We start from the raw sequence: 18,297 nt of genomic DNA, 5'->3' as shown, positions 1-18,297 counted from the left end.
CGGCAGCCGGGGTTGCTAAGCACGCAGCCTGCTATGCCGCTAAGCAGGCAGGACCAGGCACAGCCTGGAAGCAGCTGAGTATTTAATAAGCTGCATGCTACCACACATTTACATAGGTTAAGTTGTAGTAAAGCCCTAGCAGTAAAGGGTCAAAAGTGCAGGGCTGGAGAGCTAAAGCCCACGCAGACAGCATTGTAACCCATCCTGTCCTCAATGGAAAAGGGCTCTTAGAGGAACCACGAGAAAACAAGTCTTGCTGCAGCCAAGAAGAATTAAAAAGGCCAAAAGGCAAGAATGTTAAAAATAATTGAAGTTAAAGCATGCGTGACCAGGTCTGGCAGAGCTCATTTACACAAAGGTTGCACAAAGGTGTCCTCAATAAACCCATCTGAAGGAGTGCAGTGAAAAGGAAACTGAGATTCCCCTCCTTCATGGTTTACATGTCTAAACCAAAAAGACGCTGCTTGCCCTATCTGTGTGATCTTCAGATTCTTTATGTGAACCATTTGACACTTCATTTCCCAGTTCATGTATATAACTCCTTCTCTGTGCATCATCTTCACCCTGACAGCGGCAGTGACCAGAGTCCCGTCTCATGCACTGACTCTCCACAGCAGGCTCTACAGCCATTCTCTTTTCTCTACCTCATTAGCAAATGCTGTTCCAATATTCACAGAGCTACTGGCTTCAGACAGAAGCCCGTGTCCAATTTCACTTCCTCTAGTGTCATCGTGGACTTCAGTAACTGCTCTCCATTTATACTGATGTAAACAAGATTGAAATCTGTCCCACAGCAAATATTTATCGGAGCACATCAAAGGAAAAGCAGACCAGAAGAGAAAGAAGCAAAATAGCAAGCGCCGTTAAACTTTGCCAAGATAGATTTCAGTCTGTGAAAACCACCCCAGAGACACAGAACTAAAATGCAGGACAAAGTAGAGCACTGAAAAAAAAAACCAACCCCAAATTTCTAAACACCGATGTCCTACAGAACAATTTTTAATTACATATAACTTGCAAAGACTAAGAAGGAAAACCCCCACAGAACTAACAATATTCGAGCAAGGCCAATGAGCAAGGCATTTGTTAACATCTTGGCTTTGATATGTATGCCCATCGTGGCTACCTGCTCGGGTCAGGGACCCTTTCTACACAGTAATAAGAAAGAAACAGGACAACAGCTACAACTAGCTTTCTAAATGATATAAAACAATGGGATGCCACATTTTAATTAGATAATTAAAACTCTGTTGGTGCTTTGCTAGATGCCAAGGACACTCAGTTTATTGGCAACAGACCCCTAATTTTCCATCTTTGATATCCAGGTCACAGCCATTTGGATTGGAGGCTTACTTCCAGCAACAGTGCATGGCAGTGGCACACAACTTCCTGTCCTGCTGTCAGTGTCCCCCTGAAGTTCAGCATCTTTCAACGATGATTATAAGTATAAAACCCGTTAAAGTCCTCATAAAGAGCAATTTCTCAATATTCTCAAAGGTCAGGGGACATGGAAGCATATTAACTTCGGCAGCCCCGTGCAACACAGCAACTTCTTAAATCAGCAACAGGGTCTTGTCCTGTTCTAGCTGAGGAACACGACTGGAAGGGGACAGAGAGAGAAGGAAACAACTGTTTCATCCCCCGCTGTCCAGTTTTTGTCAGTCCTGTTTCCCCATTTTGTCCTAGAAGAGGACTACCTGCTGTCCAGATTAAGCGAGAAAATTGCATATATTTCTGAGCAGCGTTGCCTCAGTCAGTAGCTGGAAGAAAAGCACAGGTCCCTGACCACTGGTACCAGTGCTTTGCCTGAGCTGCCATCATGTCACCTGCGAAGCAAATTCCACATAGCCTCAGGATTATCAAATGTCATAAATCCAAGCACCGTCCATCCATATGCAAGGCACAGTTCCTCATTGTCAGCTCTGCTTTAATGGGAAAGGCCTAACAGCACACGCATGCTTTTGGAAACCAGGTACTTTTTCACAAGACAGGAATGTAGAGCACACTACCAAGGACTGCATGAGACAGAAGAAATCACACAGACCAGATGGTAGTCACACAGCTTAATGCACTGCTGGAAGGTGCCCAGCTAGTCTGGTGACGAGCAACAGAAGAACCTATACCGGATAATACTCTTTATAAAGTGCCAACAATTTATTACATGATATTCCTAAGAACAGCTGAGGTGAATTAGCCACAGTGACCACTTATTATTCCTTCTGACAGCCCTGAGATCCTATTTGTACTGCTGCTGTGGTTGATGGTACCTTCAGGGCAGACAAGCACTTGTTCAAAGCCAACCATCCAGGTTAGCATGGTGCCAAACCCCAGCCAATAAACCACCCAGTGGGTGTGTTAGCTTATGCTTGCTACTACGCTAACCGTCACCTGGGTTTTGGTCAGCTGGGAGCATGACTAGCACAGGCTTGCATCCACTCAGAAAACATTAGAGCCTGACAAGGATGATAGACCAGGTGTTGCAGTACCAGTGGGTTAAATGCTTTCCCCTCTAGCTACTTCCAGCAAAGGAATAGCTACTAAGAACTTACCCTCTACAGAGTCTTTAGTCTGATAAAGCGAGTGTAAGACAAGGTATTTGTATTCTTCTTCTCTTGTGTACTGCCTACATCCTGGCCTGTGTATAACCATTTAGCTCCAAAAAAACCCTGTGATTCTTTCATTAAAAAAAAAAAAAAAATCACTGAGCAATTTTATAAAAACAATGCTGCAAACTGGAATTTGGCAGAACTTGTGGAGACCGTATTTTCTATTGCCTGTCCTGAATTTGATCTTGCACTAGGGACAGGTGAGGTAAAAAAGCAGACTCTTGACCACAAAAATCTGGATTGCCTTCATATTCTGGAAATGAAGCTCTAAGATAACACTGCTCTTTATATTTTCCCAGGAAACGGGAAAAGATCAGTAAGATCGGTATCTCATGCACAGAAGGGGAAATGAATTAATTTTTACTTGGAAGACAACTTCTCTCTACAGATGACCACATCTTAAATATTGTTTCATGAACTTTTGATGACCAGATAGCCATTTTCTACATGATCTCCTGGGGAACAAAGTACGCAAGTATTTCATTTTGCATGAGCCATCTACTCTTGAACCATTGTTGTCCGCATCCAGTCATCTGCGACATCTAATAAACCATGGATCAAATTAGAGAGCAAGTTAGACAGCCTTGGCAACCTTACCATTCCGTACTCCACAACATGGCTTACTGTAGTTGCAACACAGGTATGAGTAGTTTCAAACTATGATCTAAGATTTTTGCTCTGTTTATTTGGGTTATCTTGTAAAGGGAACATTCCACAGTATGATGGCATGCAATTATAACATACAAATCTGTCTGTAGAGGAAAGCTAGTCGCCAGCTAAAATCCATAAAATTATTATGGAGTTTTCACACACACAAAGTAGTTAAGTCAGAAATCAGGCAAAGGAAATTCTGCTCTTTTAAAATTACAAAATCTTGATTAAAAAAACTGTATTAGAGGTAGTACAAAACATACACTCTTTTTTAAAAAGAACACCTCTCCGGAAAATGTTCCAACTTTATGAGAAGCTTGTAAAACAGAAGTTTTATAACAGCTTGCTTTTATCACTTGATTTTAGATAATTATTTTTCAAGTTAATCATCATGTCTTATGTTTAGATTTAAATGGTGCCTATCACCTTTGTATCTGAGTAGTAAAGATTCCTGTTTTATGTATATTTCTTGAAAACATGACCTTCTTTATTACTACCACAGATATGAAGTCAACAATATCTTTCCTGCTCACTATCCACATATACTTTGAAATATTGTAGCCTACTTTATTGTGGTCTCTGTTTTTTAATTGTAGGTCTGATGCCAATGAATGGAATAAAATAGGACTCCTTAGAAAGCATCACATTTCCCATCTCTGGAGAAAAGTTATTGTCTTTACTTCACTATTATTTCCGCTGACAGTTACCTCATGCCTGTGACAATGACATAGTCTTAATTATTCACTGCTGTTTGGTGCTATTTCACTGACAGTTAGCACTTTATCAGGGGATGGTTGCTCTGACGACTCTGGAAAGCAATGCAATTTTCAAAATTCAGTTTTTAATTAGTAGGTATTCATCTCTCAAATCATCCTGGCAGCAGTCTCTGAAAATGGGCATGGATGGAAAGGCGCTTCTCTAGTACTGAAACTGAGGCTTCCCTTAATGCAGGAGTACGGCATGCTACCCAAGAAAGCTAGCAACCCTTCTCTGATCTAACAAAGGAGGATTTCCTGACTTCAAGAAGGTATTAGTGAACACTATAGATACATCCATGGCCTCTGTCCAGATTTCAGTTTGGCCGTAAATGTGGCATTGCCTGTGAACCAATCAAAAGAGTACACATCTTTCAGAAGGATGAAATCAGCTGTTATTGTTCTCCAGCAAAACCTGGAGATCTTCACTCTTCCTCAGTCAATGTTTTCTCATTCTTAGAATTCCTCACTTTGAGATGCAAGTGCTTCATTAACAGATATTGTATGCCTCTCCCCAGCAGAAATCCCATAATGCAGCTGCTCATCCTTTACAGTAGCCCAGGCCATCTGCTTGGTGGAGAACCTTGCTGCCCACTCTCCTGATTTGTTAACAACAACGACACCCCCCAAGCCCCCAACTCGCGTCTTCATGTAGTCTAACGCAGTGTCAGCAGCCATCTCTGGCGACATTCCTGAAAAGAAGAACAAGATAACTTCATGGTATCTGTCTTTAAATGAGTATTAAAGTTCCCTTTAAGTTTTATCCCTTCCCATAGAGCCAGCCAAATCTAACTCCTCCTTCAACTAAATTGGCAAGAAATTTCCAGTGTAGCAAAGGAGTTGTTTATAGGAAGGCTCTGAAGAGCTTCTAATAGCTGCTATGGTAAAGTGGTGCTACAAAGACAGGATTTAAATAGTTTCAGACTGTAATTCAGTTTCAGTGTTTGATACAGACTAACTCATCAACTCTGTGTTCGAGACACAACATTTTTTATGTCCTCATTTGAAGGGAAAAATGCCAATCTGCAAGCTTCCTATCAGAGGGTTGTGGCAAGCTAGGTTTAAAGTGTTTACAACTTGGAAGAAAACACTTTAAAAGAATCAAAAATTTCAGTCATCATCTATGTTCTAAGTCCACTGGCTGCAATGGAGCTCAAAGCATGTACTTCATGTTACTGTAATTTACCAGGAGCAGACCAGCGTTACTCTTCCTGAAACTTCTAAAAGTATCAATGTACTAGACATCAGATAAAGGACCAGGAAAGCAAATTTATCTTTTAATTACACTTAATTCATATTAACAGGAACATTTTCCAAATAAATCAAAGTTAATGTGTACTTCATATACACTGGCATGTAACAGCTGCAGAATACTTGTTCACTACAAGCTTTTATATGTATTCAGGAATGCAGCTGGCTCAGCCTAATTGTTCTAAGATATACACCATCAGTAAAGTTATGCAGCTTAGGCTGCCGAACAAAAACTGACCTTCATGCCTTCCCAGCAAATTTTGAGTTAGAACCAGACAAAACCAGCAGAGTCAGAATAATTCACAGCACTGGTGACTGCCACGATAAGGGTCCTTTCTCTGACATTACAGGTAACTGTGACTATTCAAGTAAGTGGCATTGACTTGAAAGGGTCAGTATTTCACGGTTTGATTTTTCGTCACAACAGCTGCCACCATAAGACAGAGATTCCAACAGCTGTTAAAACTGGCAAAGCAATTCAATTCTGAAATATGAAAGTAAATTTTGCAGCATTGGTCCAAAAGAAGATATTTACTATGTGGATTACTGAATAGCTGAACAGAATTATGAAAGAGCTCTATAGTTGTTCTTAAACACGCAACTTCAGTTTACTGTTCAAGGCCTGAAAAAGTTATAGTAACTTCAGGGTTTGTTTTCAGTGCCTTCATGGAAACTTGGGGGGGGGGGGGGGGGGGGGCGGATTTAAGCCCCCAACCCCTTTTGAGCTATTCAGAACGGCAGAGTGAGTTGAGTTCTTGCGAAAGGCATTCAGACAAAACACTCTGAGGAGGCACGGAGTCTATTGCTGATGTATTTTCCTGGCAGCTGAGTTATACTTCTGGGCAGGATGAATGTAGGTAGAGCAAGCACAGGCAGGGTGAACAAGTGCAAACCAATTAAACATGCACGTGTGGCTTCATTTTCTTTTTCTTTTTTTTAAAAAAACTTTCTAAGCCTCATTTGCCTTTCATACCGATTTATTACCAACCAGAAAACTGCTATCAATGCATACGGTTTGCGAAGCAGTTAACTTCAAGCAAGAAAAGGAACAGCTTAGAAGGCCATTCAGAAATTGAATAGCTGGGGACATAATACAGAGTAAGGCGAGATCATAAAGTGTTAGAGCTTTGGGAAATAATCTGTAGGTTGTATTTTATGCTGAAACTATCATATTTGCAAGAGATTTACAGAGAAATGTACCCATTACATGCACATAGCTCTATAAAGCATAACAATTATATTCTCAGCTGTTACTTGTCTCTATACTTACTGCTTATCCAATGAAAATGTAAATTGAAAGTTTTCCAACTATTTCCAGTTCAGCTGATCTTAAAGCAAGTTAGACTATACTGCCCAAAAGCTATGGCTTTCTAAAAATAATGGTGGTATCTATATTAATGGTTCTTCAACTGCATGCAATACAAGTATGTTGTCTGTCTGTGTTTACAGGCTGTAATATAATCAAGGGTTTAGATGATAGACTAACGTATGAAGGTAAAGCTCCAAAGGGTCATGCCACAGTCAGATTATGTTACAGTCACATAAAACATACTGTGTCAGCTGTTTACCACATACCTATGCAGTCAGTTTAGCATATTTTCCAAAACAAAATGAAAATTTAAATCATAGTTAAAACACCTTAAAAGCATTTCTGTTGCTATAACCAGAGTTTTACAGTTTATTAGAAAGGTGATATCTTACGCTTTTGAATTTCAGCTCTGACTACTCATACCTTGCCCTCCCCTATTGCTTCCTTAAATACATCTTGCTTTTACTTGTTTTCTATTTATTTGTTCACAAAACGTTAGTTTACAAATTGAAAAAAAAAACCCCTAAAGAACTTCAGTTGAACTAAGTGGACAGTAATGTCTTTCAATTACACTGATCTGAAGCATGATTAAACATCAAACAGCATAGATACTTCTGTCCAGTTAAGTTTATTTTAGCTTTATTATTACTTTAGTACTCGCTTTGTTTTTAAAAAGAGGTGACCCATCCACATACCCCCGAGAGCAACTCTTCTGACAACTGTTCTAGGATGACAGTACATAAACTGAAGCCTGTTATTAGGCAATGTTTCCTATCCCTCATTACTTCAGCTTACAGGAAGTTTGGAATATACCTTGCTCCATGTGATAGAGGATGAGCCGGGCTAAGACCACTTTCATAATGCTCTCCCCATGTCCTGTGGTTGAAGTGGCACCAGAACAGTTATCGGCATAACCTCCACTTCCTTTGCAGAGGAGAGAGGAAAAAAAAAAAAAGGCAATATTCTGTAATACAATTCACAAGCCCTGCATTGTTGTCCTGGTTTGAGCTAAAACTTCCTTGTTTTGGGTAATGGACAAATAGAATTATTCCATGCAAATACGATAATTCCGCATTTAATTGGTTAAGGGGTTCAGGTGAAACATTACGTCGCGAGTCTTTAAAAGCAGCAGGCCGGGGGAGTGTTCTCTCTCTTGGGCTTCCGGACTCGCTGCACGAAGTAGAGCTCCTGCCGCCGACCTGCAGGCAGACGTCCAGGCCCGACCAGGCCGAACCCAGACCGAGACCTGAGGGCCTGCATCGGACTGCAGACTCTGAACTGTTCTGCCGTGAGCCCTGTACTGTCTGAATCGGGTGAGGATATCCGGACTTCAACCCCCTTTTGTGCCGAGAGCTTTTCTGCTATTAAATCTGCCCGTGGGGGTTTCTTCCCCCCACCTCTCCGTCGTGCCGCGCGGAAAAAGAACTTTCCTTTCCCTGCCTGGACAGGGAGCCGCAGAGGCCTTTCTACTCCCACTCCGCTGTTGGCTGCCTGCCCAGAACCAGCCGCCCGCTGAACTGACCTTGAAAAAAGAACAGCTTGTACAAACCCTCTCTTCTTCGTTTTTTCCCCCTTTTTCTCAGTTTGTGCCTATATATATAGAAGTGTATAATTGTATGGTTTTATTGTTTATTAAAAATTTGTTTCAGTTTTCTGAAAACGCAGACCGAGGTGTGAATTTCTTCTTCCCCCTTAAAACCGTTCTGTCTCTAGCAGGACAGAAAGGAATCGTTAAGGAATTCAAGGAGTTGTTACCTCGGTCCCTCGACCCTTAACAATTGTTTAAAATAGGTACCGAAAGTTTCTTACTAAAGGTCTGGCAGTTCTGTGCACTTCTAGGAACAAAGTGACAGTAATGAACTTCTCATTTCTGCCTCAGTTTGAGAAGTAAAATACACAAAAGAGATCAACAACAGCTGGATGAAGTCAGCTGCCCCGCTGAGAGAGCTAGAAGACTAGTGATCTGCTTGTGGTACAAGAAGCAGAAGCAGGCCAACACTTCACAGGGATGAGCAAAAATGTTTTCCAGAACAGCAAGGGATGGTATATTAAGGATCAGTAAGACAGCGATGGGATACAGAATGCCAGGTCACACAACATTACCAACTGCGAAAATATGAAGGAAGATCTTGTGAGGACATTGGTGAATTCACCAAAGTTTGAGGGGAACTTATCTGCAAAAGCGGGTAAGAGATTTGAAGAGCCTGGGCTCTGGTGATGCATCAGGAAGCATCCCTGCAAGCCCTCACCATAAGCAGAGTGTTTCTTCTGTTGAACTACCCCCCTTCCTTTTTTTTTTTTTCCCCCCTCCTATCTTTGTTGTGCTGGCACATTCTACACTCTGTTCTCCACCAAAGTTCTGCTTGCTCAACACCCATGTTTCTAGCATCTCCTAGGAAAAATATTTCCCATGAGCTGGGGAGGAACATAACACAGCATTATAAACAAGATACTAAGGGAGAGGAAAGAGGCACAGAAGAGCAATGAAAGTTTCTTCCCTTCTGTACTTTCTTGATCAGATTCTTTCAATGGACCCTGATTTACACATGGAAAAACACTGCCACAATCAGACTGTCAAAGTCCCCTTTCAAAAGGCTCTAATACTTAAAAGGTCAGCTATCACTTCTGTAACCAATCCTGTCGATGTCTAGCAAGAGGAAAAGTTGCAAGCAATACGCTTAACAGTGCCCAGTTTCACTCCATACTAAAAGAGCCCTTGACAAGATCTACATGAGAGAAGGGTATTTGCAGTCAGAAGGCTGCACTTGAAGCTAAAAATCACAGTAAAAATGCAGAGAGTACCAAAATATCAGCAACTTAGGGTGGAAGAGAAAGTTAGTATCAGTCTTATAATAATAAACACGTACTGCCAACAGCACTGCTATTTGAGTTTGGAACATGTTTTACTACAAATAATTATTTTCCAAATCCCAAATGTACGGTAGAACCCTGAAGCTATCAAATGGCAAATCTGTTCCATGAGAGGAAGAAGTCTGGGGAAAGGATTTCAAGTGTCTCTTTATACTTGGATAAGAGATCTCTTAAAATATTTCCTTTATTCCACACTGCATCTATTAGGCAGTCTTACCAGAGCTCTTTAAGAACAGGAATTTACTCAAAGTTGCCAGTCATTTTACAATTCTGGCTCACTGATATAACGAACAGTAATTACAATGACACCAACTTCTTAAGTATCAAGAAAACAGCATCTTAGTATGGAACCAGCTACATTTTTTGACTTAGGTGTAAGCATGGATGTACAGAAACACAAAAAAATTCCAGCATTCAGGAAAGGATTGAAAAAAGAAATTGCCACCCCCATTTTCCATACAGAAAAGTGTTGGATGATGATAATAACGACAGCACTACACCTGTACTTCTAAGTCTTACCTACAATATCCATGTTATGTTCAGGAGCTTGAGCTTTGTTACATTTGAATGTTAGACCTCCCTTTCAGATATACAAGTATTTAGGTTTCATTTCACTAATGAAAGGAAGAATGTGTAATAGTTCTTTTTTAATTTTTTTAAATGAGACATCTCCAAAAAAACGAGCAACAAGGCCCCACACCCCATACCTATGCATGCTGTATCACCAACACGGCCAATCAGTTTATTAGAGAGTCCTCCCGTGGATGTTGCACAAGCTACATTTCCTTCACTGTCTACAGCAACAGCACCAACTGTTCCAAGGTCTCTGCCAAGAAAAACAGTTCAGAAAATTAGGTAGAATTAAAGCATACCTGCCAAAACCTGTTGCATTTGTTTCCCAGGTAGCTTGAAAAAAAGATTATTACAAAACAGTTACTGCCAATCATAAAGCTGGTTTTCACCATACTTTTCATTACAAAAATAAGAAGCAATATCCAACAAATCTCATATCTTTATATTTAATAGAGTAGAAAACGCTCAACCGTTTTTTTTTTTTTTTTTTAATCTCCCCCATGACTTATTTACCTTCATAGCATGGAAACTTAGACTTTGGGAGGGATAAACCTAGTTCTGGAGTAGATTTTTTTGGTTGCAAGACATCTAACACACAACTCTCCCCTAAAGAGCAACTCAAAGATGCAAAAGTTGTCTGTCTCAATGGGAAGTTAACTGGAATTATTAATGACAGCGCACGTAAATTAGCCAATACCAAAGAGCACAGTAATGTTATGGATGCACTGAATCATTTCCTTCCTGTTCCTCCTCTTTCCTCTTCCTTATTTCCTTAAATATTTGAATGCCACAAAAAAAAAAAAATTAGTTATGTGCCTTCAAGTAGTATTGTTCACAAAGCATCAATAATACATATTTCATCTTTGTACTCTGTAGCTACACAATCTTGAGGTTTAAATCACTTCGCCAGTACAATCTGTTGAAACCACACATCAGCTTCAAAGTTGTCTTTATTTCTTCAGGATAGAAAAGTCACATATAGTAGGCTGCTTAAAATACACATGTGTATTCATACTTGAAGAAAAAAAGGCTACTCTAACTTACTGTAACAGTTGCTGCACTGAGAAGCAACAGTTTGCACATCCACATATTCCAAACTTGGCAATTGATTAGGAACATAAACCAGGGTCTGGCTAGGAGAGGAATACCAAAGCAATCTAAATCCCTCCACAGGAAAAGAAATTTGTAACAATCCTTCAAGGAATTGCCCAACAGGTGACTGGAACAGGAATACCCTTGGAAGTTGCCTGGGCACTGCTGAGGAGAGGATCTCTCTACAGCCCCACAAAATCTAAGTAAAGTCAAGACAAAATCTTTGCGTACCATGAAAGCAAATTTCTCAGAGAATCAACTTCCTGTTCCTTCTTGCTTATGTAAAATATCATACTGTCAGTCCCTAAACTTCATTCACAGCAATTCAAAGTTGACTGATGATTCACAGACCTTACAAACTGCTTTGACATTTATGTGGAGACGACCTCATCTCAAACTGATATGATGATGCAGATGGGCTTCCCACCCATCCATCTGTTACAAATGATTTGCTGAAAAGAATATTAATAAATTTAGTACTCCCTTGCACACTTACTTGGCACCTTTCAACCACCTAAAGTTAGATCTTCCTGAGGAATTGAGAACTGTGCATCCAGTTGTACATTTTTTTAGGTATGTATTTACCTTAAGCAACTGTAAGAATAATGAAAGTACACAGATCACATAGGCAGCAGCTGCTTTGGTACAGGAGCTCAACTGGCAATAAATAACAAAGTGAATGTGTCTGACATACCTTATCTGCAGTGGGGCAAATAGACAACTAGACTTGAATTCTTACTATCCCTTTAAACTTTTTTATTGCTTCAGTGTCTCATGTTTTCTTTGTTCATCCTCTGAACCAAAGCAAAGAAGATATAAACAACCTGTTGCATAGTTGTTGCATATCTGTCGCCTACCAATGCAGACAAAACTGTCTGAGTAGAGGTATCATATTATAATCATCTATTTTTAGTTAATTACAGTAGCAAGAACCTCAGCAAGTACCTGTAGTATACCAGAGGATGATATTAGTAGTAATGATTTTGTTCAAGAATTGTTCTTACGTACTACATATACTATGATACAGAACGGATCACTTGGATTTATTCATTCCCTTTTGTCTAAATCTGTCATTATCCACTACCCACAAAGTCACACGTATGTATTCTGTCTCCACTCAACTAATAAGACATCTACTATTTCTTCTCTTAGCTCTGCATCAGTAGTAGGGTTTTCTGTTTATTGTTGTCAAGGTCCTTGTTAACTAATACCTCCTTGAGTTACTCTTTGCACTGTGATTCACAGAGGAGCTAATAGCCCATCTGCTACCTTACGGTTGGATTCAACTCCCTTTCTGTGGGGTTCCCAGCCAGTCTCCAGCAATTCTAGACAAAGGCATGGACAGAATCTTTGGAGTGAGAGACTGAAGATAAAACAAACCACACCTTATTTTCATCAAAAGGTGCACAAGATGTTATTCTGTATGTGCAATAGAATCATAAGCTTTTAGCATGGATGAATGCAGGCTTCTAACCAGCAGAAGAGAAAGAAGAAAGTGAGTCTCTCTCTCTTCTGGAGACACCAAACTTTATTTGGAAAGCTGTGAACCCCCAAGGTTTCAAACACTGTTAGGATCAGAGGACTGGAAGTAAAGTACACACCAACTTTCAAATTCCCAGTATGATCTGTTATTATGATGCCTCTGACTAATACTACTTCACCTTCTGTCTGTTTGCCTCAGGCAAGTTTCTGCATAATCGCTGCGGACGTAACAGGAAAAAGGAACATTCCACATGTGATACAGGAACAAATGGGCTTGCATGAAAAAAAAACCCCAAAACAACAAAAACCCCTGTTTTCAACTCTGTGAATTTGTGCTGATGTTTTGGGCACTGGTTGTCAGAAACAGAACAGCATGGCTAAGACAAGAAAAAGTCTTGAGCTCTTCAGAAATACACAAGCCTTCTATTATCAGAATTTTCAGAACAAGACAATGCTGAAATTGAAGATCTCTAACACTGCTATTAAAAAAAAATTAAGCGGTTATAAAGAATGAATGGAGACCCAGATGCCATACCATTCCAACTTACATATTCAGGAGACCAAGCAGTAGTAGTGGCTACGCCATCCTCAAAATTCTTTGTAATGAACTGTAATACCACACAGTCCTTGGACAGACAACAGACCAAAAGAAAACTTCTTCTGGATACGAGATGAACTATGATTCAGGCCCTATGGTCAAGGAACAACTTCACTTTGTTTACAAGACCAAATTTACACTTGCCTCATGAATCTGTTTTTCCTTCTAGCAATTTCCTGGAAATAACATATACCTTGTAGTTTATTTCATGTACTTTAATTAACATGCCCACAGAAGAAATTTCCTCCTTTTGATTTACAAATTCTTCAGCTCTTTTTCTCTCATTACTGTTTCACAGAACAGATGAATAACATGTAATAGAACACTTATGTAATGTAATACAGTGTTTTCCTATGCCACAACCATTGAGATACAAATGGAGGCTGAAAACAATGTATTTATGCCTTCTTCACAGGCATAAAAATAGGTTTTGACACCCGATAATTTCCTTCCTTTCCCATCCACCTCACCTTTCTCTATACTTTATATGAGACTTATTTTTCAAGTGACTTTAATTTTGCTGTTGTGCGATACCATCCAGTAGCATCTCTTTTCACACCAACCACTACACTGAATTTCTTGAACTGAAATTTTCAGGAATTGAAAATTTTCACTGAATTCACTCCTATCTGCAATAACCAACAGACATGATCAGTGCTCAGAGTTACTGGTCAAAATCTGATGTTGTTTAACTACCTAATCCAGTTTAAAGACAAATCTGATCATCTACTTAACCAAGATCAGCTTTATTTTTTTTTTTCCCCATAGACTTGTTCTACAATATGGACTGGAGATTTTTTAAAATCACAGCACCTCCATGAAAAGAACCATACAAAGTAATGCCTGCTGTTTGTTAAAGCACTTACGCACTTTTATAACTGGTGATTTTCAGAGCAGTAACAGGTTTACCTTTGTCCCTCACTATGCTATGTCAAAGTGACCAACAATCATCTTATGCATCAACAGGTTAGTTCCAGTTTGTGCCAGTCACTTACACTTGAACAAATTAATTGAAAACTTGATTCTTCATTACTTTCACTGAGGACATACTGTGAAGACTGTATAAAACCATGTAACACTTGGAACTCAAGTATTCTCAAGTCTGAATACAGGCCTTCAAGCTTTGTTGGTTTTGTGTTTGGCTTTTTTTTGTTTGTTTAAATCTGATAGCACAAATTAAATTATCTGAATTTAAAAAGAAAAAACATTTCACAAAACCCCTACTTTTGAAACTCTTCAGGGTTGGAATCTGGTTCAAGGTTCTTCTTCCACCTTTCCTGGGATCTCTCGGTTATGAGTTTCTCCACTGGAGTTTCAGGAATACCCATGGCCTGAGCAAACAGGTGTGCACCATGGTCAGTCAGCAGCATGTGCTTCGTCTGTAGATGGACAAGAGATTCAATGACAATTCCCGTCTTGCCTTGTACTGAGCAGTTTTGTACAATCACCTTTTATTTTTAGAAGTATCCACATAAAGAAAATTCCAAATTATGTTTAATTTTTAAACTTTCTAGATTTCTATGCCTATATGCTCTTCCACTAGCTGAAAAAATTTTCAGCTCTTCAAAATACAGACACAAACTTTCATCATCAGTAGAAAATAATTACATTTATCTATTTAATACTTAGTATAATGGGATGAAAAAAATTGGTAAATTTGCTCTTTTGCTAATTTGCACGCAGCTTCTTTGTACTGTTTGCAGTCAATCACCAAATCACTACTTAACTGTTTTTTCCAGTTAACTAAGAGATCTAGAAGGATTTTATTTGGAAGGAAAGAATGGTAAATAAATTCCTGTTCTGTTTGAAGAACCTCCTAAGACCTCCTAAGAGTAAAATAATAAAAAAAAAGTAAATATCACATACTAAACTGTTTCTTAACATCAGTTGAACCATTTTTTAAAAAATACTGCCTTCAACTAGCTGCTACTCTTATAGACCCAGAATTTCAAATTTAAGAAAAATACTGTTCTAATGGGTTTGACCAAAAAACGTTTGCTCTCTTCTAGCAACGTTTGCAAAGCTCTACTTTGATTCCCTTATTTAGCAAAGCACTTAGACTAGATTAACTCAACAACCTTAGTTAAATCCATGCTTCAAAGTCTGTATAGCTTGGTTAATTCATATTTTAGAGAAACTTGCCAGATAAATTTGTTTCATTAATCCTTATACTTTAGTAGGAGCTCTGATTTGTATTTTTAAAAAAATCTGTGTCCAAAACTAAGCATCAGCTTCTGCAAGCACTACACAGCTGTTAATTGCTCAGCAGATTCCAGGAAGGATTTTTAGGGACAGTGGTCTGATGATACAGTATGGAGTCATTTCAGAGTACAGCACCTTACTTCAAGCAAGCTTTTATGTCCATGCAGCTGCACAGCAGCACGGGTACCAGCAGAGAACCAAAAAGCAGAATCATGTGATGCTGGAGGCAGCAGGCCTGCAGAGCCCTGTAGGGCACTAAAGTGGCATGTATCTGCTATCAGCCTGAAGTGTAAACACCAGAGGTTGGATATTTCTGTGTTATGCTGCATTCCCCAGAACATTTACAGTCTCAAAGCTTCAGACTTTTAAGATACTGCAGATCACCAACTTCCGCTGATTTCTAAATCAGTTACAAGTAATCACTACCATGGCCAACCCATAGCACTGTACTGTTTTAAAGAATTCCAGCCAAACTCCTTTCCAAACCACAGATACTGTTCTCTACTTAAGTCTATTACAGTCGCTGCACTAACCCCTTCATATAGTTATAGAAACAGGAAATGTGACTACACTTCAGAAACATTCCTGATGCTGTGGCTCTGACATCAAGCATTTTTAAAAATTTAAATGCCTTTTTATTGACAAATTAAATCCTCAATTCACAACAGCATTGCTTTAGGGTACACAAGAAACGGTTACAAGGAAAAAGTCCTTTTATATGTGAAAGAGCGGGCAATAGGCTTACATGCTGAGTGATGTTTCCAGACAATAAAAGACCTAGCTACTTCTAACAAAGCCGGTGTTCTTCCACTTGAAAGCCAACTTCTTTGTGCAATACTGCCCCCCTCTGCCACTAAACCACCAGAAGCACACTATCAAATAATTCTAATTGGTTTGGGGGAGGTTTTTTGGTGGTTTTTTTTTTTTAGTTTGATGCTTTTAGGAAATACACTGAGCTTGTCTTTTGAATTTATCTGTATCAGAAGGCTATGCTCTCCATCACTTGCTTTTTTCAGCAATTAAGACTCCATGTTATCCTTTAAATAAGATTTCAAACTCTGAAGTTTTATTGTAAAAAAATGAAGTTATTCCTTAAAACTTTTTCAGAGGGTTCCCCCCCATACGCAGATTCCAATAACACAGCCACCTTCCTGAGCTGCACAAATAACACATACTTGCATATAGACAAATAAGCTTATCTTAAGCAGAGTTTGACTGGTAGAACATTGTCTCTTAGAATGTAGCCAAACAACCCAATAGCAAATTTTTCTGTCTTGTCCTTCTATGGTTTTGTGAATATGTTTGCCAAGTTCTTCAAGTGTCTAATTTTTCTGGGACACATTTATACAAAATAATCCAGAAAGTACATCAAAATAAATAAAGGTTCCACATATCTTTCTAACAAACAACAAATATTGGCAAATGTAGTTAATTTTATGGGAAACAGGGAAGATAAAACACCCCAAATGTCTGCAGCTGCTCCGTAATTCAGACCATCACTGTTCTTTATTTAAGAATCCTGTGAGTGCGCAGAGCACAGCAAAAATTTGCACCTTTGCCTTGAAGTGTCTATGTACTAAGCTAAACTCTCCCTTCTCTCATGTAAAGGGCTGGATGATATTGCAGGGGAAAACATACCCACAGTTCACATATACTAATGAGCAGTGCTCTAATGTTCACAAGATGTCTATCTAATGAAATGCTGGAGCTGAGAGGGATTAGATGCTGCCTTTAAAAAAAAAAGCTGCAATTTCAATGTATCATCCTATTTTTGTTCAATACAAACAGGATTAATTCAACAGGAATTTAACTGCTTTCTCAAGGATTTGTTGAATTAGTTAACATACTAAAATCCATCTCTAGAAGCTCCTGTATTCAACAGCATAGTAAATCATGAATGGAAATTATTCTGGTGTCCCCCCTTCTTCTATATGCCATGAATCTGGACAAGCGTGAGCCTGGTGAGTATGTGACAGCACACAGGATATGTGTGCCACAACAATCTAGAAGAGCTACTCTGGCCACCAGATGGAGCCCATATAGTTCCATAATGGTAATAGAAATGCAGAAAATTACAAGCAGGTGGGAAGGGTATTTTTGCTCTGTCTGTCTGTTTTTGGGAGCTGCATGTTTCCAAATTTCTTAAGACAGTGAGACACCTCAAAACTACTGGGAAATAAGCATCCTAACATGCTTAGGACCCCAGGAAAACTAGAGTCTTATCACCCATGGGTCACAGAGTTAAAAATATTTTTAATTATGCACAGTAAACAAAACAAAAATATACTCTGAAATGTACTTTGAAATAGCCTGGGTTGGTGTCCCAAAAATTCTTGTCCAAGATGAACAGAAGAGTAACATCAGCTGGTAGTCTCATTTATATTACCTGACAGAAACTAACCTCAAGATCAAGCAATCAATTTCAGCCAACATTTGAACTTTATTATCCACACAGAATTTTTTGCATCTGGCAAAAGAGTAATACATTTTACCACAAAATTTCATGGGTTTAAAGTCACACCATTATACTTGGCTCTGTACAGTTGAATTTTATGGTTTCCTTTCAAATTTAACCTCATTTTTCAAGATCACAAGCACCACGCAATGATGAGAAAGACCTTATAACAGACAAGAAAAACAAGGGAGAAGGGGTTTTTTGTTTGGTTTTGGGTTTTGTTTTGTTTTTTAAAAAACACCTTAGAAAGTTATGTTCATAAAAGCCAACAGTGTTGTTTTGAAATTATTCTTTTTGACTTAAATGGGATTTTCTCTTGGAGAAGACAAAAAAATGGTGATCCTGATTTGGAATATTAACTGAACAATGGGCATTAAAAGTAGTTATCTACAGAAAAAAACAAAGCAACAATATCCCCCCCCCCCAACCCTTCCCCTCCTAACCTCCACCTA

General features: G+C 39.1%; 1 protein-coding gene across 1 annotated transcript in view; it reads right to left on the bottom strand.

Annotated features, from left to right (window-relative positions):
• Positions 1–4,353: 4,353 nt before the first annotated feature.
• The window catches only part of ASRGL1 (asparaginase like 1), a 19,925-nt gene continuing 5,981 nt past the window's right edge, over positions 4,354–18,297 (bottom strand). Inside the window, exons 3-6 of the mRNA XM_010132952.1 lie at positions 14,413–14,567; positions 10,151–10,269; positions 7,386–7,496; positions 4,354–4,704 (exon numbers count right to left, since the gene is read on the bottom strand). Of these exons, the coding sequence (XP_010131254.1) occupies positions 4,469–4,704; positions 7,386–7,496; positions 10,151–10,269; positions 14,413–14,567 (621 nt within the window). The 3' untranslated portion in view covers positions 4,354–4,468. The remainder of the gene's footprint in view (positions 4,705–7,385; positions 7,497–10,150; positions 10,270–14,412; positions 14,568–18,297) is intronic.

Source organism: Buceros rhinoceros, unplaced genomic scaffold (genome assembly GCF_000710305.1).
Source record: "Buceros rhinoceros silvestris isolate BGI_N320 unplaced genomic scaffold, ASM71030v1 scaffold18883, whole genome shotgun sequence".
NCBI lineage: Eukaryota > Metazoa > Chordata > Aves > Bucerotiformes > Bucerotidae > Buceros > Buceros rhinoceros.
The sequence above is the reverse complement of the archived record's forward strand: the minus strand, read 5'-3'. Positions and strand labels throughout refer to the sequence as shown.